The 26913-nt window shown below is 30.5% G+C and overlaps 2 protein-coding genes across 8 annotated transcripts in view; one reads left to right on the forward strand and one right to left on the reverse strand.

The window, feature by feature from the left end:
- The first annotated feature begins 1540 nt into the window (after positions 1-1540).
- Positions 1541-16663, forward strand: LOC148276872 (uncharacterized). 7 transcript variants are annotated; one of them, XM_088233647.1, is made up of 10 exons: positions 1541-1800; positions 3339-3535; positions 4598-4785; positions 6905-7127; positions 8479-8680; positions 9980-10142; positions 10862-10977; positions 12255-12401; positions 14623-14768; positions 16415-16663. In XM_088233647.1, exons 1-10 carry the CDS (start codon positions 1749-1751, stop codon positions 16616-16618), a joined length of 1638 nt encoding a protein of 545 aa, XP_088089773.1. In that variant the 5' UTR covers positions 1541-1748; the 3' UTR covers positions 16619-16663. The 7 variants fall into 7 exon arrangements, with proteins under 7 accessions (XP_088089773.1, XP_088089770.1, XP_088089772.1 ...); XM_088233644.1 differs by having other exon boundaries at positions 1566-1800; positions 10859-10977; positions 16406-16663; XM_088233646.1 differs by having other exon boundaries at positions 1566-1800; positions 10859-10977.
- Positions 16664-18475: 1812 nt separating this feature from the next.
- LOC148276873 (protein takeout-like) overlaps positions 18476-26913 on the reverse strand; it is a 62489-nt gene continuing 54051 nt past the window's right edge. Inside the window, exons 3-5 of the mRNA XM_088233640.1 lie at positions 26046-26179; positions 21843-21992; positions 18476-20176 (exon numbers count right to left, since the gene is read on the reverse strand). Coding sequence (XP_088089766.1) covers positions 20025-20176; positions 21843-21992; positions 26046-26179 — 436 coding nt within the window. The 3' untranslated portion in view covers positions 18476-20024. The remainder of the gene's footprint in view (positions 20177-21842; positions 21993-26045; positions 26180-26913) is intronic.

A 26913-nucleotide genomic window follows, 5' to 3' on the forward strand; every position in this document is an offset into this window, starting at 1 on the left:
GGGCATATTATGCAGCACACTTAGTGCTAAAAAAAAACAGCATGAATATGGAAGGATGAAGACCAGGAAACGCATAGCTCGATCAATTCCAACGAATTCTTAGAAAGAGGAGTGGTTTGAAGATAGATTTTTTATTTATAATGTACATTAATTTGTTATAAACAATGTATTTAGTGTAAATAAAAAAATATAGTATATTGTATGAATGTTATGTATCTTAAATTAGAATTTAATATTGTCACACAAAAAGGTCATCAACTTAAAATACAATTGTGTTGTAAACAAATATATACTTCACAGATATTCCAAACGAGACGGGAGAACCCCTTTGAAAGAACAACATGAAAATCTAGGGATTTACAGTGCTAATAACCTATTTTTGCGATAGAACTAAAAATAATCTTGATATCATCAGTTATTGATGGTTGCAAATCTAGTATTTGACAACATATTTGGACATATTTATATACAACATTGTAGATTCTTTATCAACTTAAATTTTTGGATTCAAAAGACCGTTTGTCTTTTATTTATATAATGCACTTTAAATTATGAACATGTTATTTAAATAAAGTTGAATTACTACGGGATAGAATGTTATTTTTGCATCAGTCCAAAATTACATTTTTGCAGCCAGTTAAAAGATATATGTTGGATTGGAGCCCAATTTGTGTTTTTCTGTGAGTGACGTTTTGTCTGACAAGAATGCGTGAACTTTTCATTATATTTTTCAGAATATTAAAATGTGATATTATAATAAAATATATTTTAAACAAAGGTTTGTATTATTTTTTTTTTTCGATATTGTTTTGTCAATTACAAAAATATTTTTTTATATCTCAATCAAATGGAAAATATGTTCAATAATATTGTTAATTTTTTTTTTAATATAAAAAAAATATTGTCAATTGAATGTTTTCTTTTTTTTACAAAAAACTGCATAACTGAAATTGGAAACTTTTCTCATCAACTGCAAAAAAAACATTAAAAATGTAAACATAATTAAAACATATTTTACAATATTGTGTTCCAAACAATCCAACTTTTTCATTAATACGGGATGTTTTTTGCACTAAGTGAGAAAACTTTCAATTTCAGTCATGCAGTTTTTGTAAAAAAAACCCTTTGATCATATTTTATTTTTTTCTCAATCCAAAGAAAATACAATATTTGATGTTCGACAATATTGTTTTTATAAATAATAGTTTTTAAAAAATAAAAAGTTCTTGACTTTATATATTTTATGTATTAACTACTAAATATAATATATAACTACTAAATTACAATAATCATGGCATCAGTTTCAAAACACAACTGTTTCATGGTCGTTAAATAACTATATGTAAAACATATATTCTTAAAACTTAAAAAGTCACTAAAAACATTTTTGACAAAATGATCTTTTCATTTAATTTTTTTAGGAATCGAACTGAGGGGTTATACCCAGAATAAGCATTTGACATATTTAAAAAAAGATATTAGGTACCTACCTCCGTGTTTTACTTTAATGTTTTCCTTCTTTATTTGAAAATAAAATATCCTAAAGACAGCTTAACCAAATATTTCTGACAGTTGAAGAGTAAAAATTCTTAGTCAATTTTTTTGGTCCACTGCTGTCAAAATTCAGTTTTAAAAGAGAAATAAAACTTCAAATTACCATGAAAAAACTTAAGTAAATTCTAAATGAAAGATTAAAGAAATTTTCAAACTTTAGGGTAGAAATTTACACAGTAAATTCTTTGTTATGAATGTCAGAAAAATGTTTTGCGGATATTATTATTCTTGGAAACACCATCCCCGGTAATTTAAGTCATATACAATAATAATGTTTGAAATATATTTTCTTAAAATACTTGAATTCTTAAGCTTACATAAAAGTTTGTGAAGGAAATGAATTCCTTGTATTTTTCTACATATATGTAGTTGAGCCCATAATTTGTTTCCATGTATTTTAGCCGTAAAAGTCACATGCAAGTAGATACTGGCTAATTTTGGTTTTGTGAGGTTTTACGCCTGACAGGACATTTTTGGTTTGGCGACACTGTTTTCTCCCGCGCGCGCCGCTTCGCTTTTTGGACGGCTTCTATTTGCACGCTTTTTTAATTCATCCTGCAAGTGATAAAATTATTTTCTGCTGTTCGCCATGTAAGTTTTCAATAGTTACTCCTGTCCCACAAGGCTGCAACATCACCTTTCATCATCCTTCTTTGCCTCCAGTCGAAATTGTGTGCCCACAGTGTTCTTGAAAATTAATAATTAACAAAATGAAAATAATCTCCCCAATAAACTAAAATCCAATATATCAGTAAATAAATTTAAAGAAATTTTTTGAGATCGAGTGAAAACAGCTTTCTATTTAAATTAGTATTACTGTATTACTATTTTCTGTTTTTCTTTTTATTTTGTAAAATTTTAATTATTTTCTTTTGTGTATTAAAAATTATATAACTTCAAATGACTAAATAAATAAAACAGTGTGAGTCACTCTCCAAGCACAAGAGCTAGTCTCTTTTTTGGAAAGTAACATCTATAACATTGAAAAAATGAATGTAAAAGTAAGTAGACTGAAATTATAATAATAAAAATACGGATATTCCATTTTTATTTATAAATCTGATGTTTCCTCTCTTTTTCCACTCTTTTATTTCCATAATTTTATAAAATCATGATTTACAACCCCTGCTTGCATTTGTATATAACATAGAAATTTGTTTAGTCTCCCACCAGTCTGACGATGTCGGTCACGACGAAACCCGGTCACTGGTAAAAATTTATAAATAAAAGTGGAATAAAACTATATACGTATTTTTATGATTATAATTAAAATGCAGTTCCACTAAGAAATGTCAGTAGAAAATCTCAATATATTAAGTAGATTGTACTGAAAAAAAACAAGTATCAATTATGTAATTATATTAATAAATAAAATAAAAAAAATCCCTGATTGCGCAAGCTAATTACCGACAAGGAAGAAGACTTATCAGCGAGTCAGTCAATGTTATTACATGTTGATTTTCTTTGGTCTGAGTACATTTCTAATAAATTGTTGGCTGCATAATTCACTAGGTCACATTGTCAGTTCGGAAAAATGAATTCATTGTTCTGTTCGCCATCGCAAATTTATTTAACACGCAAAGGTGAATCTATTTACACAATTCGCCAAAATGTTTACATCTACAAAATATGTAAACTTGTTATCGGGTTACATTATCATTGGCCTTTGCTAAAGGCACAATTTTTTTAATGCGGTTCCCTATGCACCATCGGGTGTGGATTAGCGGATGATGATAATTCTTTTTCTAACAATTGATTTAATTTTTTAAATATATTTTTTCCAGGAGCTTTTGCCGCACACCTCTTAAAAGATAAACTCAATTCAACTTTTGAAATCCTTCTTATAAATCACAGGTCTGCCAAGGAAGAATGGCCGAACAAAACAGTTATTGGTAATATTCTGGGTAAAGATAGGCAAATATCTAAGTTGGCTTGCATCTTTGATAAAAAATCTGATCCGGACTCTGCTAAAGAAATCTTGGTAAACTTACCTTGTTAATTTATTAATTTTGGAATTTAATAAGCCTGCGATATTATATCTGGAGTCTACGGATAGGTGATGTTATGACATCTCTGATGATTATTGTAAAGCTTATCTCCAAATGATTAACTCTAACACTTGTATAGGGTGGGCCTTAAATGTATACCTAGTTTCCAATGTTTTATTTATTTTTTCAGAAACTACAATAAATGGAAACTTTAAAAATATCTAAGTTTTAAAAATTATATTGTCTGAGTGAGTTCCACCAATTTGTTTACATTGTTTAAGGCGGATTCGCAAATTCTCAAAAAACACATTGAAAATTTGCCCGTGGGATGGCGTTAATTTTCTGTACAATGTTTTGTTTCAACTGATTTATTGTTGTTGGATTATCTTCATAGACTTCTCATTTTAAGTATTCCTACAAAAAATAATCACACGGGCTGAGATCCGGGCTCCGTGGAGGCCACTCAATGTCTCCTCCTCGTGAAATGAGTTTCCCGGGGAACATCTTCAAACGGTCGAAGATAGGTATCATTCAGCTTCAACTCTTGCAAATTTTATAAGATTTTAGATGTAAACTGTGGCGCAAAATTCATCGTTAAGTGGTCCTCTTGTCGTTTAAGGCTTGACTTCTCTTGCGAGTTGATTGTTGCAGATTTCCCCTTACTGATTCACTAACATGTTGAATAACTTCTGGTATCCTCGAAGACTTCGGGTGGCCTTCACTCATTAGTCTTACTGCTGAGCCGGTTTTCTTAAACATTTTGATCAATTCCTGAATAGAGTTTGCGCTTGGTGCTTGACTAATGTCTCGTAAACCGAAGTGAGCCCGGTACATTCGTCTCGAAATCGTCACGGAATAATTACCCAATATGCACGGACACAAAACGCGCGCTGCTGTCCCATGAATGGCTCCATGGCGACTAAAAAATTCACGAAATAGCGCGTCTAACACTACCACTCGCCCCGCGCCCACCCTACATATTAATAAAAATAACAACGAAACAAACCGCGAACACAGTTAAGGCCCACCTGTATAACATTGTTTATGTATTTTAGGAAAAGTCATCCCATAGGACTCTAAAGGAGTATGAGAATTACATTGGCCTCGGCTACAGTGAGCGAGATTTTGCGGAATCGGAAAACCAGGAAAAAAAGCTCAAGAAAGTATTTCTCGATGAAGAACTTAATGTGATTTGTGAAACAGAAAATGTTGAGTCTTTTCCATATGGAGGGTTCTTGGGCAGGTATGATATTTGAAATAGGCCTGTTTAAGCATACCAATTATGTCAACAGAGACCATGAATTGTACGTAGTTATGCAGAGAGCATCCAACCCCCAAAGTGCTAAAAATGAGTAATGCCGGTTTCGATAGCATACTACGATATCTTTATGTGCTGAGAACGTAAATTCCAAGTGCCATACTTTTTTTGCCAATTAAAGAAATTTCTAACCCACATCACGGTTATCACTGTTATATTAACTTTAAAAACTTCCAAGTGGTTTGACTGTTTTCTGCGGGTTTTTTCAGAACATTTTTTTTAAAATTTCTTTAAATTAATTGGCAAAAAAGTATAGCACTTGGAGCTTGGACGTTTTCAGCACATAAATATATCGTAGTATGATATCGAAACCGGTAAAAAACTCATTTTTAGCATTTTGAGGGTTGGCAGCTTTCTGCAAAACTACGTCCAGTTGTCATTTATAGAATCTCAACTGTAATGAAGAAATTATGTATAAAGGTTTTTTTTTGCACCACAACAGGCCAGGAGGCCCAATTGCAGTGGTGAATTACATCACGGTAAATTCAGGCTTGAGAAATATCACATTAAATTTTTTTGTCCTCACCAGGAATCGAATCCTGAGCCTTCTGTATGTGAGTCAAGCGTCTTAACCGCTACGCCACGGAGGTTGCTTCTGTGTAGAAGTCTACACATTGACAGGACTTACGTTTTTCATTTGCCGGTTCCATTGATTACTTTTCACAATGTTAGAGAAAATATCATTGAAGGAGGAATTATATACTGCTTACTAAAGAGCTAAGTCTTATGTCTAATTTTGCCTCTCAAAATGAATGCACATTTTCATTTCTACAGTCCAATCAAATTTGTATTAATGAATAATTCATTTGTAATTACATATGTTTACCATTCTGCCTCTAATGTTACAAAATACAATAAAATGGATTAACCTTAACTAGATTATGAAACGATAGTAGACATGGTAATGTTAAAAAAATTAATGGTAGAAAATAAATAATGTATTAGATAAACAGCTCTTATAGTTCTCTGACAAAATAAAAAAGCTTCATGACAATTTTTTTATTTTTTTTATCAACATAAAAGGCAGAATGGTGAATGTTATACAGTGTGTAAATTGGCCATTTATTCCAGCCAATGAGAAATCATAAGCCCTGTAGATGCCCAGACTTATGTATTTCGTTATCTATAATGTTCTCCATCTCTGTTGTAATATTTATTTATTATACGGCACAAATGTCTTTAACAATATAAAATATAATGAGTTAGTTAGATGTACAAAAAAAAATAACAATGTAAAAACATGGATATAAAAAGAAAAAAATATATATACATGTATGTATGTCAGCATACTAATGTTATAAAAAAGATGGTTAATTATGGATATAAAATGAGTTAACACCAGATCATTAGCATAAGTAGTTTTTACAAATAAATCGTTAATCGTTACCATAGAACATCATAAAATATTTATAAAGAGATGATTTTAATTCACAGAGACTCGAGTTAAAAATGTCAATATGAGAGGTACAGTCATTTCCTAGTCTGTGTATACGCGGTGAGCGACAAAGATAGTTGGTTTGAGAAGGGTGACAATAATATGGAGTATTTTGTCTAGTTCTAGTTTGTTAATATTAACAACTCTCTAGGGGGTTGGTTCCAATTCTTGTCTACAAAAATTTGAACCAACTTAAAATATTGTTGATAAATTCACCTGGTCCAAGAAGTATAAAAATTGAAAAATATTTTCAGGCGTTGCTTAGTATGTGGGTGAAACAATTCAATCAGACGAATCTCACCCACATAAATAAAGGTTTCAGCTCTTTAACATTTTAAAATGTTCTTCATCTTTGTTTTAATATGTTAATAATTTATTTGTAATTAGCTGAGCCATTGATAACAATCTTTCTGCGGAACTAAGGGATGTAGAATTGATGTGGCAGGAGGCGAAATTGCTGGCTAGCGACAGGGTCCCCTTCAGACATCTAGTTATGTTCATGTGCTTCTTTTAGAAACGGATGAGCAAAAAGAAGAGGAATCAGCACAAATAAATGTTTTAAATGTGTACCTAACATGTAGACAGTTAAGACATTTGAATCTTACTCAGGTGGGAGATTTGGCAGTGGTTAGGCGAGCTGGACAGCCTGTCCAAGCGGATCCCTCCCGCGGGGGTGTCCACGTGTGCCGTGTCTCCTGTGGCTGCGGCCCTGGCCCGGGAGCTGGACAGCATCAGCGTGCTGCAACACGCTCATGGTTACGTGTACATCCCTCTAGCAAGATCTGCCGTAGAGGAATTGGTGATGGACATGTGCGGTGTCGCCCCAGATAAAGTAAGAATATCATCAGTTTATCAGTTCATCAGATCATCAGTGTCATAATTATTATATTACTATGCTGTAGTATATTGTTATCATGGAGTTAAGTACACTTTATTCAATTACAAATATTAGGCAACAGAATTTGTGTCCGTTTTTTTCCTAATTCAAAAATGAGCACTCAAAGTAAAACAAAATGACATAAATGTCATTTTATATAAAATTTTATGCTCTTTAAGACATTGTCTTTGCTTTAACATTGCATATGTTATTTTATTAGTTTACAAGCCTTCAAAATGGAATATCAAGTAGACTGAGGTGAGCATTTTTGACACCTCCATCTGTTCATATTAAATCAAGGGAATAAAGCAGCCAAAGCTGCTCGCGATATTTTCGCAGTGTACGGTGAATATGCTATGAATTATTGACTAATTTTTTGTAATTTTTTTTGTTTGTTCTCTTCTCTTAAAATAAATCGGACACAACTTATCTTAACACCAACAAATTACTCAATAATGTATACTTCTTCATAATTTTACACAAATATCAGAAGCAGCTTGGCAGCTTTATTACTTCGATTGGACGAGAACAGAAAGAGGTGTTAAAAATACTCGCTGTTGTCTATTTGACATAAAATAAACACATCTTATAGAGCAGAAATTTTTCTTTTCAATGATGTTTTCTTTCCAATTGTTGACGTATATGTATCTTTATCATTTTGTTTTAGTGCTCATTTTTAAATTTGGGAAAAAACAAAGATAATTTATGAGGCTGTTGGTGTGGAAAAGAGAACGATCTCTCTTGCATTATTTTTTATAATGGTTTTGCAGCGATCTCTGCTGGCCAGTCTCGCATATTGTGCGATGTTCTCAGGCTCATTTAATTTTATTAAATATAATTTAAATGCCGTTCTTACTTTGAGTTGGTTGTTTCATGTAAATCAAATGTCGGTCGTTGTTTGACCTTTCTATATTGATGTGCTATGTGTTTTAACGATCTTCTTGTTGTTTTATAATATTATTGTTGTACTTCATTATTTTGGTATATATTTATAGATATAAATCAACACGCAGAATTCTACCGTATGGATTACACACTACATAATATAAAACTCAATATAATTCTGGGAAATGGGTATATTTTTTAAATAATAAACCATCACTCCGTTCACATAGGGACGGGATTCCAAATCACTCTGTCTTTGCTTACAAACAGTGTTTCCTTTATATTCATACATCTACTCATGCATAAACGCCGATTATTCCGACATTTGCTGCACTGATTTAAGCTGAATTTCAAAGTCTTAATTTGTCCAACCTTTTAATTATGAATGGTTTATTTACAAGAACTTTATGTTTTTTCACAGGTATCAGTTTTGTTTTACTTGTTGACCAGAAAGAAAAAAAAAATTCGACATAATAGCGGGCTAGCACTTTTCACATCCAACATCCATAAAGTCACAGCTTTGTGGAGTAAGCGAGGAAGAATTCAAATTGATACTGATGAACGAAAAGGAAGATTTGAGTGTTCATTTTTGGTTATTGCTCTTAAACCTTCGGAAATACGAGGCTAGTAGTTAGCATCATTTTATTTTATTTGGAAAAAAAAACAGTTCTACATATCGTCACCCTAACTTGTAAAACTCTAAAAAAAAACATAAATTGTCAAAGATGATATTTTGGCGTTTTCTGTTTGGACTTTTAATAATCCATATATGTATGTGTTAAACTTGTATATTCGCACAGTATTGCATTATTAATTATTGTGTGGTTGTGGAGTAACATGATATAAAACTTATCTTTCTTATTTATTTAAATGACAAAATTGTATTTTTTGTAATCTTCTAAAGGACATTTTCACATCGGATTTGGAAAGTAAAATTTGTTAAATATACTGAATTTTAGTACAAAAAATATTTATCCTTACCATGCGAAGAATAATTATACAAATAACAGTGATGCGAATACCACAATAAATCTGTTTTACTGTATGAGAAAGAACACGAGAATAGAACTTATAACAAGGAAGACATAGACGCTATTCTAGTATTGATTGAATCGACATTAACTTTGTGGAATAACATTATTAAATATATGATTAATAAAACGCTTTGTTTTTAGACCACTTGAGTTTATTTCAAGGCACTACTAGTTTCGGAAGGCACAGTTCCTTTCATCTACAGGTGTTATTACATAATCATTACTTTTTAATCATTTCTTTTCTTAAAAGTAAAAATGTAATAAACGCCTTAATTATTAGATTTCCTTATACTAGGTTCACATTAAGAAATAACTATACCCGGTTTAACTATTTATAACCGATATAAAAAAAGCTTACCTTTAAAAATATTATAAGAGAGGCAGTTTTGCATTTAACTCACTCATTTGTAACACAATTTTTTTATTTATTTGAAATTGTATAACTTCAAATTACTAAATATGTAACAATAACAGTGTAAGCTACTCTCCAAGCAAAAGAGCTAGTCTCTTTTTTAGAAAGTTATACGTTTAAGATTAACTAAATATTCATATATTAAAGTAGATTGTAATAGAAAAATAAAACATTCATCATTTTACTATTATTTTTTTTTAAATGATTAGGACGGAGAGAGGATAAGGAAGGGAAGAGAGAGTTCAAAAATATACATATTCAATATTATAGTATGCCGCATAATCTATTTTAAGTGTTAAGTTCATTGGTGACGGTGCTATCTTTATAAAGTCAATATCTTTAAATTTAGTATTATATACTGAACAAGACCTACGAAAAAAAACATTTTTGGCATAATTTTTCCAACACAATGACCGGAGCTTCCTTTTTAAGATGATGGCGAATATTCATTAAATGTTATGAATTTTATCTTCCAGATATTCATATTGACCCGAGCCTCTTAAATGAAGATGACAATTTGGAAATATTCAATAGATTCATACGCGGGAGGAAAACAACTTTCACCTTAGAATATAAAACTCCATTTTGGAGAGATGATGGTTACAGCGGAGAAATATTTAGTTTAGGTGGACCGGTCAGGTGAAGAAAATCTATTTCGTTTGTCTGTGTCCAGGCGGATAAAGAATACAGTACTGTGTGTGAAATAGAAACTGAATCCTAGATGAGTGTTTTTGTCTCGATGGCTACTCTTGGATAACAATTCCATGTAAAGAAATCGAGCAAGGATATGTCCGCTTCATAGTATAGTGATTGGCGCATTCACCTACCATATTTGAAGTCCTGGGTTCGATTCCTGGCAGGTGTTTTAATGCAGCAATATTTCACTGTCCTTGGACTAGTACCAGAAGTGTAACACTGACCATCTTACCTTCATATAATTCCAATGTAGCGCCCTACGCATTATCGGGTGTGGATTATAAAGATGATGAATGAGACGAAACTTTTTAACTACTAGCTTATTTGGCTATGCTTGAAATTGGAAATAATGAGTTCATTTCATGTTTTAGAGACATTAGAAAAACCACTTCTGAATTTGAGTTAGAGAAATAAAATTAAAATGGCGATCTTTTTTTGTGTTAAAATTAGTTTCTTTGTATCATCAAATTATTTCCAAAAACTGGTATTCTTATTTGAAGATGCGAGTACTCGGCCTTTGTTCTATTGTTTTTGACAGATTTATTATTAATATCACTTATTTTTTATTAAACAAACTAATTCCATTTCCCTCTTATGTATGTAAATATAATTATGTATTAGTCACACATATTATTTATTTATTGTAATTTTCTCTTCAGTAGATCATCCAAGGAAAGCAAATTTAATCCATTGATTTCAAAACAGGAAAAAGAAACGGACGAAGAAAACGCAATTAAATATGTTATATCGGGGAATTTGCAACCACCTGCCCTTGATGGTAATAATAACACATATTATGCATTTATTTTGTTAGTGTTGCTAACATTATTATTACTTAAAGAATTATACATTTTGTGACACCATTAAATAAACGTATTAAGCAGTGAAGATAGGTCTTCTTCTTTGATGGCACTACAGCCCAAACCGAGCCTTGGCCTCCAACTTCCGCATGTCCATTGCAACCTGCAGAAGCTGTGCTGCATCATTCTTATCCGCGCATTTAGTATTCTTTGTACATGTCCAGCCAATCTCAATCTGAGCATATATGTGTTGAGATATTATGGGCTTTATAAATGCACAATTTATCATTTTGTCTTATCACTCTTTGCCACCTTCATGGGACTGCAGATTTAGCGAACCTTTCAATTATGTCCAGTGCTTTTTAGCATGAGGATAGGTCAAGCATAACATAACAAATATTTTTTTGGTCCATTCCTCGATCACATCATTTACAAAGAAACAAAATTATCTGTTATGTTATTGTGTTCTTAGGTTTCATGTCATCAAAAAAATCCAAAACGCTTATTCAGTGAAAGAGCTTGAAGTAAAAACTTAAAATGGCCTACATGAGCCTAATTTCATTTATTTTTATTTTATTTATATTTTGCATATTTATTACAGAAATTTACAAGTAATTATTCATACAAGTTAATTAAGGAGTAAAAGTAAACATTTATATTTTTTATTTTTGCTGTTGATTCATCTAAACTGCCTAACTAGGGATAGCTTCCCCGTTCTAAGGCAGTAAATTACGTATTTTATAATAATATTAAAACGTAATTACAGTTTGCATCATAATGTGTGCTTTTTCAGTATTAAAAGTAAACAATGAATATCCAGAGAAAACATAAATAATACCAAAATCTCTATATCCTAAGTCCTAAGTCATTACTAGTAAAACAAGAAACCAACTTACGTCCTTCTACATCGGACAACAATTTCTCTGAATCCCTCCGACCAATATGGATTAAAAATGAATTCAACACCTTCCTCAGCCTGGCAATCCCACCACATTTTCACGAATCTGGGATAAGGTTATATACCCTCGGGCCTATATAATATTGCTGCCTTTGAGCCAAAAAAGTATTAACTCCTCTCTGTAGAATCAGATCCTTATTGGAGTGTCTAGTATTATGAACATGACAAACCCTCGCGTATTTTTCCCTGTTGAGATGTGTGACCGCTACTGACCTCAATATATACTGTTTTATAATAATTGAAAGTACATTATAAATATTATAGAACCGTGATTTGGAAATCTTTTTTTGTTTTCAGAAAACTGTAACTGTAAAAGATCAGTTGGCCAAGAAAGTGTGACAGAACAATTGAGTAAGTGTTTTGGGAACAAAGCCAATCATCCTTTTTACTATGCTGAAGAGGAACACAATTATATTGAAGTACCAGCACTGGGAGATCTAGTTGGTGAGGTTCAGTTCAGTTCAGTGGCGAAATTCGGCGTTTATTATAGTAAATAATGCAATATATTCTGTTTGCAAAACTGTGAAAATGGATACAATTATGTAAAATTAAATTATAAGCAAACACATTAGATACTGTCTATCCTCACTAGGTATGGTAAATACCTGTTCTGAGGTAGGCAGCATTTATTTATTTTTATATAATACAGGATATTTAGTCTTAGTAATGTGTAGAAATGATTGAAAAATGGAAGTCTTATATAAGATGAAATAATATTTTAAAATGTGAAAATCTTCAAAACAATCAAACTGTATGAAATTGAAACAGATATCTATATACAGGATGTTCTTTAAACCCTGTCACATCCGAAACCATGATGATCAGTATGAGCAAGAAGACATTGGCACATTAAAATAAATTTATAGAATGATTAAAATCTTAAAAAATAAAGTATAGAGCAAAAACAAATGGTTGCTTACTTCGGCAGGGGAGAAACGATGATTGGGGAGGGGGGAGTCTGATACACTGACAATTGCACGGCCGCGCCCCCCCTTGCTTCTCCCCTGCAGAAGTAAGCAACCATTTGTTTTTTGAAATGTTTTATTTAAAAAAAAATCTTAGTTCTAAATATTTTTTTAAATATTTATTTTTATTTATTTAATTTTACAATACGCCCAAGGGGCATTTACAAAAAATATATAGTTAGTACAAACATAGTGCGTAAAAATTTAAAAGATAAACAATGCTTTTTTGTATACATTTAGAAACAATAAGAAGCATACTGCCATGCGAAATAAAAAGTGAAACTTTGCATAGTAAAAAAGAAAAAAAGAATTTTATATGGATATAATAAAAGTAATTGAATTAAAAAGCAAAGTGTAAGTAACTTGTAAAGAATTCAAACAAAAAAAAAAAATACATTTTCATATACTTATAAGTATAAAAAAAAATATACAGGTAACTACAAACAAAGAAAGTAATAATTTTATAAATACACAACACATTAAAAGAAATAAAAAAGATTTTATATACACGTAGAAACAATAAAAAGCAAACTGCAATCCAAAATAAAAAGCGAAACTTTGCATAAAAAAAAAGATTAAAAATATGAATATAAGAACAATGCTAAAATTAAAAAACAAATTGTAAATAACTTGTTAAGAATTCTAAATATATATATACACACATATATACACATATATACGTATAAAAAAATTGTTATTAACAAATTAATCTTAAAAACAAATAATGAAAATTAGTTAACAGTAAGTATATATGTGAAAATAATATAATATACGGTACACAAAAATATTTGATAAATTAATATCAGAAAGAGATAAGATAATAATAATACACATCAAAAACACAGAAAGAATTGTATGAAAAAAAAAGTTTCATTACGACATTAATAATTTGTTTCAAATAGTGCATTTAAGAATGTTTTAAAATTGATAATTGTCGTATATTTCACAAGTAAATTTGTTGGCTAAGGAATATAAACGCGGAATCGGAGAGTGTCGTGCATAGTTAGTACCCACGTATGTACTCGTAGTATGCTAATATGTCTTCTTGCCTATACTGATCATCGTGGTTTCGGATGTGACAGGGTTTAAAGAACACCCTGTATAAAAAGTCCAAGAAGGTAAAAATAGAAGAATCGAGTGAAATATAAAAATATCTGAAATTTGACAACATAACATATTTGAAAATATGACACACTGGCAAAAAAAAATTATGAATCACGCACAAACTCTTAATTGCTGCTCCAACTGGCTCCTTCCCACACTAAAAGCCACTATTTTGTATGTATTTTAAATTTGATTTTAGCTAAGCATAATACATCTTGGGAGCACATTGTATTCATGAAGGCATATAAAAATTTAATGGCTTTGGGCAAAAGGAGTTTTCACTGGTGGTTAAATTGCTATTTTTTTTTTAAAGGATTACCCAAAAGAAACCAAACAATATTTTACAAAAAACCTTTAATCGCCTTCGAAGTACTCTTCATTGGAGCTAATGCACTTGTCCGATCTTCTATTCCATTGTCGGAAACATTTTTAAACATATCTTCCCTGATGCTTGACATCGACATAATTTTTTCTTCACTTCAGCAACCTTGGTCAAATGCTTTCCTTTCATCTCTCTTTTCATTTGGGGGAATAAAAATAATTCGCAGAGAGTTTCATGAGTTTGTATTTTACCGATTTCTATCTTTAAATTTTAGAATTATTGAAAATGCAAACATTTGATGGGAAAATGCGGAAAATTGAATGGTCGTGTATTGATATGTTCAATAATTGTGATCTGGATTCAGCTCTTATTGCTGGGTACAAAACATACATCAACATCCTTTACATGCTAAGACCACAGGTATTTATAAATAATGATTTATTCTACGTAATATCTGTACTTTAGAGGCAGACGGATGCAAATCCAGAACTTGATGAAATGACATTTCGATTTTCGTATCCAGTTTATGATCATGTCCATTGATTTTAAAGAAATGTAAGTCTTATAATAAAAGAACCAATGTATAAGGGTACTGAAAATACAAATTAATGCTATAAATTATAAGAAATCATTTAGAGAAAGTAGATTCTTTAGACTCTTGTTGAACATTTGACGTTTGGATTTGCATCCGTCTGCCTCTGAGGTACAGATATTGATGCATCAATATGATATCGATATCTGATCATTCCGTCCATCGTCACTTGCATTATAACATTGTGTATCTTAATATTGACTGGTTTTCAGGAAGATCAAAAAACCTTTAAAATTGTGTAGTTTTTTAATTTAATTAATTTAATTTTTAATTTTAATTTTAATTTTAATTTTAATTTTAATTTTAATTTTAATTTTAATTTTAATTTTAATTTTAATTTTAATTTTAATTTTAATTTTAATTTTAATTTTAATTTTGTTTATTCAGAAAAACAACAGCAATACAAAAAAATATACACAACATTATAAAAAAAACATAAAATAAAGCCAAATCAGTTTTCCACATAAATACAATTATAAAAATCCATTTCAGTTAGATATAATTCATAGAAGTGCATGTGTGCGAGTTTTTTTTTTGTGTGAGGATGCGTGTGTAAAAAAGTGGAGTGTGGTTTTGGTAGGTATGTGAATATGTGTGTGATTGTATATGGGTGTGAGGGTAGGTTTATGGACTGGGTGGGTGTGTGTTTGATATGAGTGAATAGAAACAACTTAAATTTATGATGTAAAAATATATTTTTTTTATAAAGAAACATAATTTTTTTCATATAATAGTTTTTTAATTTTGGTTTTAAAAGTGAGTTAACTGCAGTTAAATATGTCTATGTTTTTGAAAAGAAAGGTCTATTAATAAATTTGGATCAGTAATTTTGAGAAGATAAAATATTCCTTTCTCTATTCCATCCCTTTTTTAAATTGTTAATTAAAATATTCAGCTAAATCACTAAATGACGGGCGTAGTTTGAGCAGAAATATAAAAAAAAAAAAACTGCAGGATATGCGGTATTATAATGTAAGCGACTATGTACTTAATATTAAATATTTAGGATTGTAAACCGCCCTTGAGATGATTTTTCTCAAAAATGGCACTATAAAAACATAGCAAATATTATAATTATTGTTTTTAAAAATAAAATAATAATATTCAATATTTAGAACTACTACTACAGCCACCATCATGCCGTCTCTCCGTAGGGGTAGGCAGAGAGGATGGACCGCCACACGTGCCTACGCTGACATACATTCCTTGCTTATCCTACATTTATACATCTTGACATACATGCCCTTCGGCTGTGTCTGCTTTGTCACGACGAGACTTGAGATTTTGGTATGCAGATATTTTGAAATAGGTATCTTACGTTGACACCAGTGATATATTAGGTAAATTATTATACTAACCGGGATCTAAATACATCTTTCTATCAAGTGATATGCTATCTACAAATAAGTTGACTTTAGACTTGCTTTGGTTGTAATTACATTGTGGTCTTCAAAAAAAAGTGCAGAATTTTCAGGCGCTGACCTTTGACGACTTGGCGAGGATTTCACAGTTCACTGATATCTCCAGCCGCACCTACACTCAAGTCCTAAATTGGCATATTGCTGCCATAAGAAGAAACCCCTACAAAACTGCTGGAGGACTGGCTCTAGCTTCACTCCTTGTTTACGGATCTTATTCGTTTTTCAAGCCTGTAGCCGCAATTACACCAAACACTTGATCATACCACCTATCCTTCTACAAATTACAAAAAAACTTAATATCATGAATGATGTTTCATTTATAACTCTGCCTTGATCTCTGTTTCTTGTTCAATGCATTTTTTACTATGGCAATTTATTTTCACAAAATTTTGTTTTTAAACTTTTGATGGGTTATGTTCATAAAAGTTGCATAGAAATTATTCTAACATAATGTGAATTGGCTTTTTACTTTCTTCTTCTCGTGCCGCTTCTATCGGAGGCTGGTTACTACCTCTCTATGCTGGGCCATTATAATGAACATCGTTGCATCTGGTATTACAAACCACTGCCGCAGATTCCTGAGCCATGATGCTCTTTTATGTCCCATATCCTGTTTACCCTCTATTTTTCCTTTCACTGTGAGCTGTATGTAGAAAGGCATATTTTCCTCGACAGAATATGCGGCTAAAGTATGCGACCTTTCGTTTTTTGGCGGTGGTTAATAGTACTTAGTATTTTTCCATTACATTCAGTACCCTTTTGTTGGACACTCGATCATCTCCCGAGATATGCAACATTCTCCCGTACTACCACATTTCTATCCTTCCTATCCACTACATACAACAGCACGGATAACACATATGCTTCTCCATTTCGTGCTCAACCTTAGGTCTCAGCAGTTGCACAGTTGTTTTTGCATTTTGTAGAAGGTTGACTTCCGCCATTTCAATTCTGCATTACTTTAGAAATTTTAAACATAAATTTTCATAAACCAAGCGCACTTTATTATTCAAAGGTAATAATATATGTCACACGTATCATTTCATGTTTGTTATATAAAATTATTGGTCTTGAAATTTAAAAAAAGATGTTGTTTCAAAATTTAATATTTTTATAGGTACTCAATAAAAAAAATTGTATCACCATAATGAAATAACAGAAATATTTATAAATAAATACTTAGAATTTGTATGCATAATATCAATAAAAAAATTAAATAAACAAGCTAATAATAGATCAGCATGTTAGTGAGATTTTATATTTAATTTGTTTTCAGAAGTATTATGATCAAATCTTTGAATAAAAATTGTAAAAACGGTGTGTTTTGTTTATTATCTAGAAATAATGAAAATATAATAGCATCTATTTATTTGTAATATCCATTGTAGAGTCGTCGCCTAGATTAAGAAAGCCTACAGTAAATACTTCTTTTACATAGCGGTCACTATGTACGCTTAGGCATCCTTAGCTAGAGGGAACTTTACCTGCCTGCCTGCTGTAAAACAAAATTGGTAAGTTCTCCGTTGACTCCGATACGAACTGAGTGAAAGTAAGTCAACTTATAGGGTTTGAAGAAAATGTAACAAAACATGTTATTTTCATAATATTTTATTTTAAAAAAGTGTTTCTTAATTTTAAGAATCATTAAATTGAATATTTGACATCTAAAATAATTCCTTATCACAGTTATTTCTTAACAATATAATTAAGTTATTCATAATAATTGCTCCAACATTGAACTGAATTTGTATTTAAGTAACATTGTTTGTACATTTTTAACAATTCTATTCAATTCAACTAACTATTATTCCTATATATTAAGAGGTTTTGATATATGTAGGTACCTACATATTTTTTTACTGCTAGAAATACACATAAAAAACAACATTTTCTATGGATATTTTTTTTTATACAATACTAATTTACTATATTCATTTAATATATAATGAAGAACTTGAGAGTAATTTTTTGACTTTAATTTTTAATGCTCGATAAGCGGGATTTGTAAATGCATGTGCCATTGATTCATGTTGCATAGTAAAATGTAGAACCTTTCTTTTTTAGAAACACGGAAATCATTTAATTTTAATTTTGTTTTTCAATAAATTGATACATTTTATTTTTTTTATTAACTGTAATGGAATGAATATGATCCATTACTCAAATGTTACTCAGATAAAAAAAACATATCGTCGGTGATACTAAAATACCGCGTAACTATCAATTGATTTTTTCGGCAGGGAACCTAAAAAGCGTTCTGCCTTACGATATTAATCAACCAAAAATACCACTTTTATATCAGAACAATTATAATTATTTAGAGTAAAAATGACAATAATTTAAATCTAACGGCTCTTCGTCCCTATAACGAATTGATTCCAGTAAAACATTATTGTAAAAAAAATAGATTACGCGGTATTTCGCCGACGATATTGCATGTGGGAATAAAAACACATTAAAAGAAATATGTAGTAAAAACCAAATTGTCAACGACTTGTTAAACTCATCCACAAATGATCATAAATGATAAATATTTATTTCTGTTTTGACTTCAAATAATTTATATGTGTGTGAAACTAGAATCCGTATAGTGTTCCATTATTTAAATAAATATGTATAGAAAAGAAACTTTACTACCATTCACTACTGAAGTAAAAACTGTTTTTACTCTCCACAAAACTAAGTTTGAGATTTATGAGTTTTAAATGTTAACCTGACAATATTAAATTTATTAGGTGTTAAAAATTTGTGTACAATTTTTTCCAAATTTAAAAATAAGCATCAAAAATAAAAATAAAATGGTAAAGGTTATACATCATTTGAAAGAAAATTTTCTACTCTACAAGATTTTTTGTTTGCTTTTACGTTGCATATATTATTTTATTTTATAACAAGCCTTCAAAATGGAATGTCAAGTAGACGAAAGTGAGCATTTTGGACACCTCATTGTGTTTTTTGTTGTAAAATAATGAAGGAGAATACATTTTTGACTTAATTTGTTGTTTTTTTTTTTGTCGTGTCTCCTTGTTCTCTTCACTTGGATGAAAATGGACACAACTTATGTTTATACCCAATATGTTATTATTGACAATTATTGATGGAATTCCATTTTAATCACAAAATAGCTTATATTTTCATATAAGTTATAAAGTAAAATGCTCGGTAAGCTTTCACTTATTTATTTGACCAATTAGCACTCTCACCCTTTAACGGACATTTAGACTGGTACACATTATACGGAGTTGAAAGCGTTTATACAAAACAAAATATTATCTTAAGTAGGCACATAAAAATCAAAGTTAAAAAGTTATCGCATAAGTAAAATCAATAAATTAAAAGTCGGGTTGTGGCTTCATGGTAGTGTTGCAGACTTTGGAATGGAGGTCTGTGGTTTGCTACCCAATTAGTAACAAAAAATACTGTTATTCCACAATAAGAGTTTGCGGATATTGTATTTTAAATACATACAACATAGTCATCTTACAGGTAGAGAATGCTGTTCTAAAAAATTGTAAAATAATGGGTGCAACTAACCCAAGTAATGCTGAACTAATAGTTAAGTAATCTAAAGTCTGCTCTTACCATTGTGACATGGACTTAATGATAATAATATTTGTATAAAAGCATAGTTAAATATAATAACAATCAACGGTGATATTTGGTTTAGGGCTTCAGCCACAAGTTGATAGGAATCTTTGGGAAAGCGCTGTTGAGGAATCCCTTGAAATGTTTGGCGATACTCTGACAAGCGGCCGGTTTCATTTCTTCTATGATCTCATTGGCATTATTGTTTAGGAATTGGTTCATTGCCTCTCCTGGAAGAAGAAAAAAAAATACTTACACTTATAGGACTCGTCTAGAAATAAACGCCCACTGTCATCTGACCCACTATCATATTAAGGACAGCATAAAATTGAATCATGCATTTTCTGTATCAAAACATCCAAATTACCAATGACAAATTGCTGACACTAGGAAGTAAAGTAAACACTGGACAATTAATATTTATATGTAGTAGCATCCTTGGTTACTGGATACAGCCACGGCCCACCTGGGGGTGTTTAGCTTATGATAATGGTGAACTCTCTTTCTAAGTGTTTTCGATTTCTCATTTACTTTTGACAAAATATATTAGTACATTTTGTTGAAATAAAATGATATCATAATTGTCATTTTTGTTATCAATTAAAAATGTATATGAAAAAATTGCATCATCCAAAAAGATATTTTGTTTTATTCATCTGCTGAACAATTTTAAAAATGTTACAAAACGGAGGTCTCTGGTGACGATATAACAAATAATCCATACCAAATATACTATTTTAATATGTAGTATTTTTATTAAAGTAAAGATTATTTTACATTGAAAGTTCTTTATCGATTGAAATTATCTCATTTGGTTAAAAATTTATGATGTTTTGGAAATTGCCCAATCACAAAATCTTATTCCCTGAACATTTCATTCGATTTGACTCCCGCGGTTTATCCTTTAAGGTACGGATTTACATCTGCACCAAAGATTACATAATGTATTCTAGATTTAGTATATCCACGCACAGGCCATGCCTATGTAGGATTTTTTTTCTCTAATAAATGTAGTGACATATGTAATAAAAAATTGTACCAAATGTAAACAAAAAAAATTGAAAATACAATAAAATAAAAAATGAAATATATTTGTAAATAAGTTTCTCTGCCTACTTCTCTTTAAGAGTGCCAGTAATAAATCTACATGGAAGTAGATCTTGTAACAATTACTCTAGCGTAGCTGACAAGTTGCAATATTCAGCCAGCCGTATGATCCATGAATTACATCAGTACCAAGCTACATACACTCAAATTTTAAACAAATAATTGCGAGATCTTAGAGAATTTATTAAACTATTTCATTATCAGGAATCTTGGGTCTCACTCCAAATATTACTTAGTGAAAATCGCTTATCTAGATTGTAAGTTATTGATTGATTGTTATTTGATTGTTGTTAAGTTTGGTTTTAAGTTTGACAAATCAGTATGGCATTAATATAGTATTCCTTCGTATGAAATGTTTAAGCCATAGAATTCAAGCTTATGTTATATTAAGGAATGATTTATTTTGTCTGCCTGGACTCTGCGTCATCATTATTCCCCCATTTGTACCCAGCGGCGTAAAAATGCAAATGTCTGCTGAAATGCATACTCTGGTATCTTGATAATTTATGAAATGAGGTAAGTTGAAATATTGAAATTTATTGCAACAGAGAGGAGAAAAAATGTTGATAAAGGATTATGGAAGTCTAGGCATTTATAGGGCTAATGATCTGTCATTGGTTGGTTTACGTGATAATAAAATTTAAGAATAAACTTACGTTATTACATGCATATGTTTACAGAAAATTGGAGGAGGGAAAAAATAGCCAATATCCGGGCAAAGGAAAAACTGTAAGTAAAATAAAAATCACATAAATTTGGTTTAAGAATTGTGAGTTTTTTGAATTTTACCAATAACGTTTCCTCCATTCACCAAGTCCTTGATCTTGAACCTGGACTTCTGTAGCTTGAAGTCCACAAGCAGCTTGTCGATCATCATATAGCCCACTCCATCACGAATGATCTCCTTGCCGAATATCCTGCCGATAGCCGACACATCACCTGCAGACCAGAAAAGATCAATAAAAGCGTACAAAATTATTTATGATGCAAACCTTTCTTTTTTGTTCAATAAATTATGTTACAATAAGACTTCAATTTATTCATATAAAAACATTATGTACCTACACAAACATTTTTAAATACATGTTATGTTCTGACTATAGGACAATTTAGTGGTAAAGTCAGACTTATAGTTCAAAGGCAAAAACTCTGCTTTAACTATACACTCGATTCCCATTTGCTGGCAGAGTTATTTAGGACTTGTTCTAAATGCCTTGTTCTAAATTGTTCCTTTATCCTTCTTCTTTCCTTCCCATCCCCTCTCCTCTCTTCATAGTAAAGTGTTATTTTTTTTTATACATATATTTATTTTTGTTAATCTTTGCTTTTAATTTTTGTACAAAATTGTAAGATTCAATATGTCCATGTATTTATAATTTTCTCAAACTGAGCGTTTTGGGTAGGTAGGAAGAAATTGCCTTAAGGCAATATGCCCGCCCTTATATGTATATTTATTGTATATGTATATAAAGTGTCAATAAATAAATAAATAAATGCCTGTAGAATTTAAATATTTTGGAATTACAGGAATGCAAATATTTCTTATGCTAAACATAGGGAAACAGGCAGGACTAAAAATAAAAGTACAAACAGTCGACAGATGTTTTAACTATATAAAAACAGTGAGTCGAGCAATATTTACAAGGGAGTTAGATTAAAACATGCGGACTTTAAATTATTATACTATAAATATATGGATTTCTATGATATACATACCGGTCTTGAGAAGATGTCGTGTAGTGTTGAAACTGGTTACTTGTTATAAAAAAATGTTGGTTAAAGTACTTTTTTTTTTCACACCTAGAGTTACCCTGATATGGCACTCAATACAAAATCATAGAATCCAAAAGAAAACATGGTAATATTGAATTCATCTCTTTTTTCTTTCTAAAAAACTACACGGTATAAAATGACCGAATCAAAAATCATCACGGCAGAGAGGATAGAACACTACACCACGCTGTCTTTGTATACAGATACAGACCTCGCTTTCTATATACACACGCTCATGTTTGCATCTCATGCATGCACGCCACTGATTACAACTTTTGACATGTCGCGTTTTTGTGACATGATATTTTTTTTATTATTTTTTTTTATTATATTGAAAACATATTATACATAATTATATACAATATTCCCAAGGAGTTTTTTTAAAAAAAAAACTCATTTAGGGACATACAGATAACAATTCTTTTTAAGACGTTTTTAAATTTTAAACTATTATATTATTTACAAAAGCAGAAAAATTAAAATTATGATATACTACAAATTAAAAAGGGTATGAAAAATACTTGAAAATAACAAAATAAACAGAATATTAGGCATGGAAATAAATTCAAAATAATGTTTACACTATGCAATCTGGGAAAGAAAATTGAAAAAGTTTAAAAATTACATGTATGTATATATACATACTGAACTAGTACAAAATAAAATCATTTTTTTTAATTAACAAAATATGCGCACACCCAATACAGGTTAATTTTTTTTTATCAAAACGTATTGACTTCTCCATTACCGGGATTTCGAAATAAGATGAGATTTTTTTTATTTTATCCGGTTTTAAAGTTTCAAGTGTGATTATTTGTCACGCCACACGCCATTCTGCACATTCAACCAATCAGAAATCAGAATGTTGATTGGGTTCAACCAGATTCCATCAGTAGCGACAGTAGCTTCCTAGTCGTTTTAGATAGTTACCAAACATTACTAATCCTGTCACATTACTACTACGAGCCATGCCCGCCAACAACACGCTGAATATTTTTTTTATTTATATTTTATTTAATGCATGCAGATTTGCTGAATGTTAACTTATTTTATGTTTTGTTTAATTTGTTAAAAAATAAAGCATAGTTTGTTTTGAGAAACGAATGTGTTTGTTAAGTTAAATGTGTTACTGTCGCGTTAAAAATAGGTCCATTTACCCACTTGAGCTTAAATTGAAGTTGAAGACCTTAAAATTAAGTACCTAATCAATTTAAATAATTATTGTTGATTTACGGTAGGTACTTTAAAACACTTTTATTTCTATCTTTTACAACGAATTTAACCTAAAAACGGAATATGGTGAAGTTAAAAAGTTAATTATTTTTTAGTATTTATAAAATATTTAACAAAAATATCGAAAAAACACCAAAATACCGGGTTCCCGATATTTGAAAATGTAACATTGAAAAAATACCTGTGTTTTTTAAATTTTTTTTTGTCTTTAAATAGTACCAACATAATAAATGAATGTCCTAATATTAACTTATATCTAATTATTATTACTAATTATTATTAAAACATACACTAATTATTAACATTTTTCGAACGAAATACGTACACTTAAAAAGAAAACTTTTATAAAGCTAACAGGAATAAGATTACTTTTTAAAACTTATCTGCTAAACACATGTTTATGATAATGTAAACGCCAGCGTTGCCAACCCTACCGATTTTTCGGTAGATCTACCAATTTTGTGTAAAATCTACCAAATTTTATCGAAATTCTACCGATTTTTAAACATATCCTTTTTTCCATTGATTTTTTTTCTATTTATTCGTCCCCAATATATGCAATCCACTTATAAATTAACAAACCAATTACTTTATTTTTTTTGTTTGCTCGATAGGCTACTTTTTCTGCCATCTGTTTATTATTATGAATACTACTTATCCTTCCGTCGTATATAATACATTTGTTGATTGGTTAGTATTGGTAAATAGTGATTCCCAGTTATTTTCAAAGTTGATGAATCAAAATTATTTCATTTTTCTTCATAATTTCTGTTTTATTAAATGGAATGGCAGCAGCTTACTTAATAATAATGAAACGTTTTTGTCGCCTGTAACTATTTTCTGCTCAAATTTAGTAACCTATTTCAGCGATTAGTAGTTATTATTTTATCATTAAGCTTAAAATTACGATAAACGTAAAAAAAATACATAAATTATTGTGATCTCTTTGGAAATCGAATCCGGAACTCTGCGTTTGTTAAGCAAACGTCAGCTATTTATTAGTCCAAGAGAACCGCCATTTGGTTTGATTTAAAATAAAAAAAAACAGAGCATATTTAGCGAAATTTTGTAATGAAAACGGATAGGGAAATTTTAATGCTCCTAGGACAGTAAATCTACCGATTTTTTTTTCTGTATCTACCGATTTTCGTATGATAGAAGTTAGCATCGCTGGTAAACGCTTTGGGTTACACACTGCACGGATCTTGAAATTTTTGTCATAGCCACATGTTCGCCAAAGAATATTGACTTCTAATACATAGACATGTCTTATAGCAGTGACACGAAATCGTGCCCATAGTTACTAAGTATTGTTTATTTACACCGGGGCTGCATTTAACGAGCATACATATGTTGCAATAAATTGAAGAATAGGTACTAATTTTTGGTAGATAAAAAAGTTTGTATTTTAACGTTAACAATCAACATGCGTTTTTGATAGATCCTAATCAGGTTTATTTCTTAAAATCCGTATAATTACGACCCATTTGTATCTTTTCACTGGATTTTTAGGAAAGAAAAGATAATATTAACTCACGTTTATTATATTTTAAAAATATTTTCCTATCAGTGCATCACTGTAACCTGTAACTAAGAAGAGCTTCGCAATTGCGCCGTAAGTGTAGTTTGATGTTTACATATTTTTGTTTCGATTCTAAACGTCACGTCTAGCTGGCGGTCAAAGAACGACTAAACACGCGTTGGACATGACTGAGCGTTCATAATTTTTGAGGGCTCAGGGCATGTCTATGTATTATAGGCCTAAGAGATTATATTTGGACAACATTCAGCCTACTTTCATTCCTGTTTTTCCAATTCCAAAATTCGCTTAAACATAAGTATTAGGGTCGGTATCGATGAAGATTGCAACAAAGCAAAGCATGAACTTTTTATGTCCCAACAATTAAAAGTCAAAATAACACCCGGCTTTCTTTTAACATGCCTATGAAGATATAAATGGGTTATTTATTTTAGGTTTTTACTGACCAAACGCTGCCCAGAAATCGCCTTGGGATCTAACGGGGAAGAGTAACACATTCCCAACAACTTCGTACTGTCCTGTGATCTCAATTCTCGGTAAAGTCAGGCCGATGTCTATGCGCAGCTTGGGGATGTCGCTCCTTGAATAAACAAAAAAAACAAAATATAAATTAGAAATTATTACTATAGTTTAGGCAATATAAGAAGATATTTTTGACAGATTACAATAGTAGTGTGGCAATCTCTTTTTTTTCGATTTTCGATATAGATTTAGAATAATTTTCCGTCAGTAGTTCAATCACAAATAACTATCGACTTGTAAATAAGCTAAGCATTTGAGCGATCACAACGAACAATAATGAACATGCTTAAGTTATCGCAGTCATAAGTCAACGCGTGTGTAATATCCAAGTCAAGTTTGTTTTTTGTTTTCCTCGTAAATAAATACAGTTCATTGGCGAAAAATAGGCGTTTACTATAAAAAATAATACAATATATTGCATTTGCAAAATAGTAAGGAGCATCTAATACAAAAAAGTGAAAAATAAATTACAATTACCATGGCGACTGCTTTTCTTAACATTTGAGTTGCCAACCACCGGCTAAATGCAATGGATAGCATGATGATTAATAAATAAATAAATAAAAATACTAGTTTTTAAATATTATAAATAAATAAATAAAAATACCAGTTTTTATAATATATTTACACCGGTGAAATTCAAATTTGTGATTACGCAGCAGGATAATACGTCGCAAAATGTAAATATTTTGACATTTAATATTAATATTATGGTGTTCACGGATTTTTCATTGTGATCGCGAATACGATAAACAACCAGGGTGAGAAATTGTTATTACGTCGCTTATTAGC

The sequence above is a fragment of the Micrasema longulum genome, unplaced genomic scaffold (genome assembly GCF_059751315.1).
Source record: "Micrasema longulum isolate JH-2025_06_02 unplaced genomic scaffold, ASM5975131v1 h1tg001135l, whole genome shotgun sequence".
In the NCBI taxonomy this organism is placed as follows: Eukaryota; Metazoa; Arthropoda; class Insecta; order Trichoptera; family Brachycentridae; genus Micrasema; species Micrasema longulum.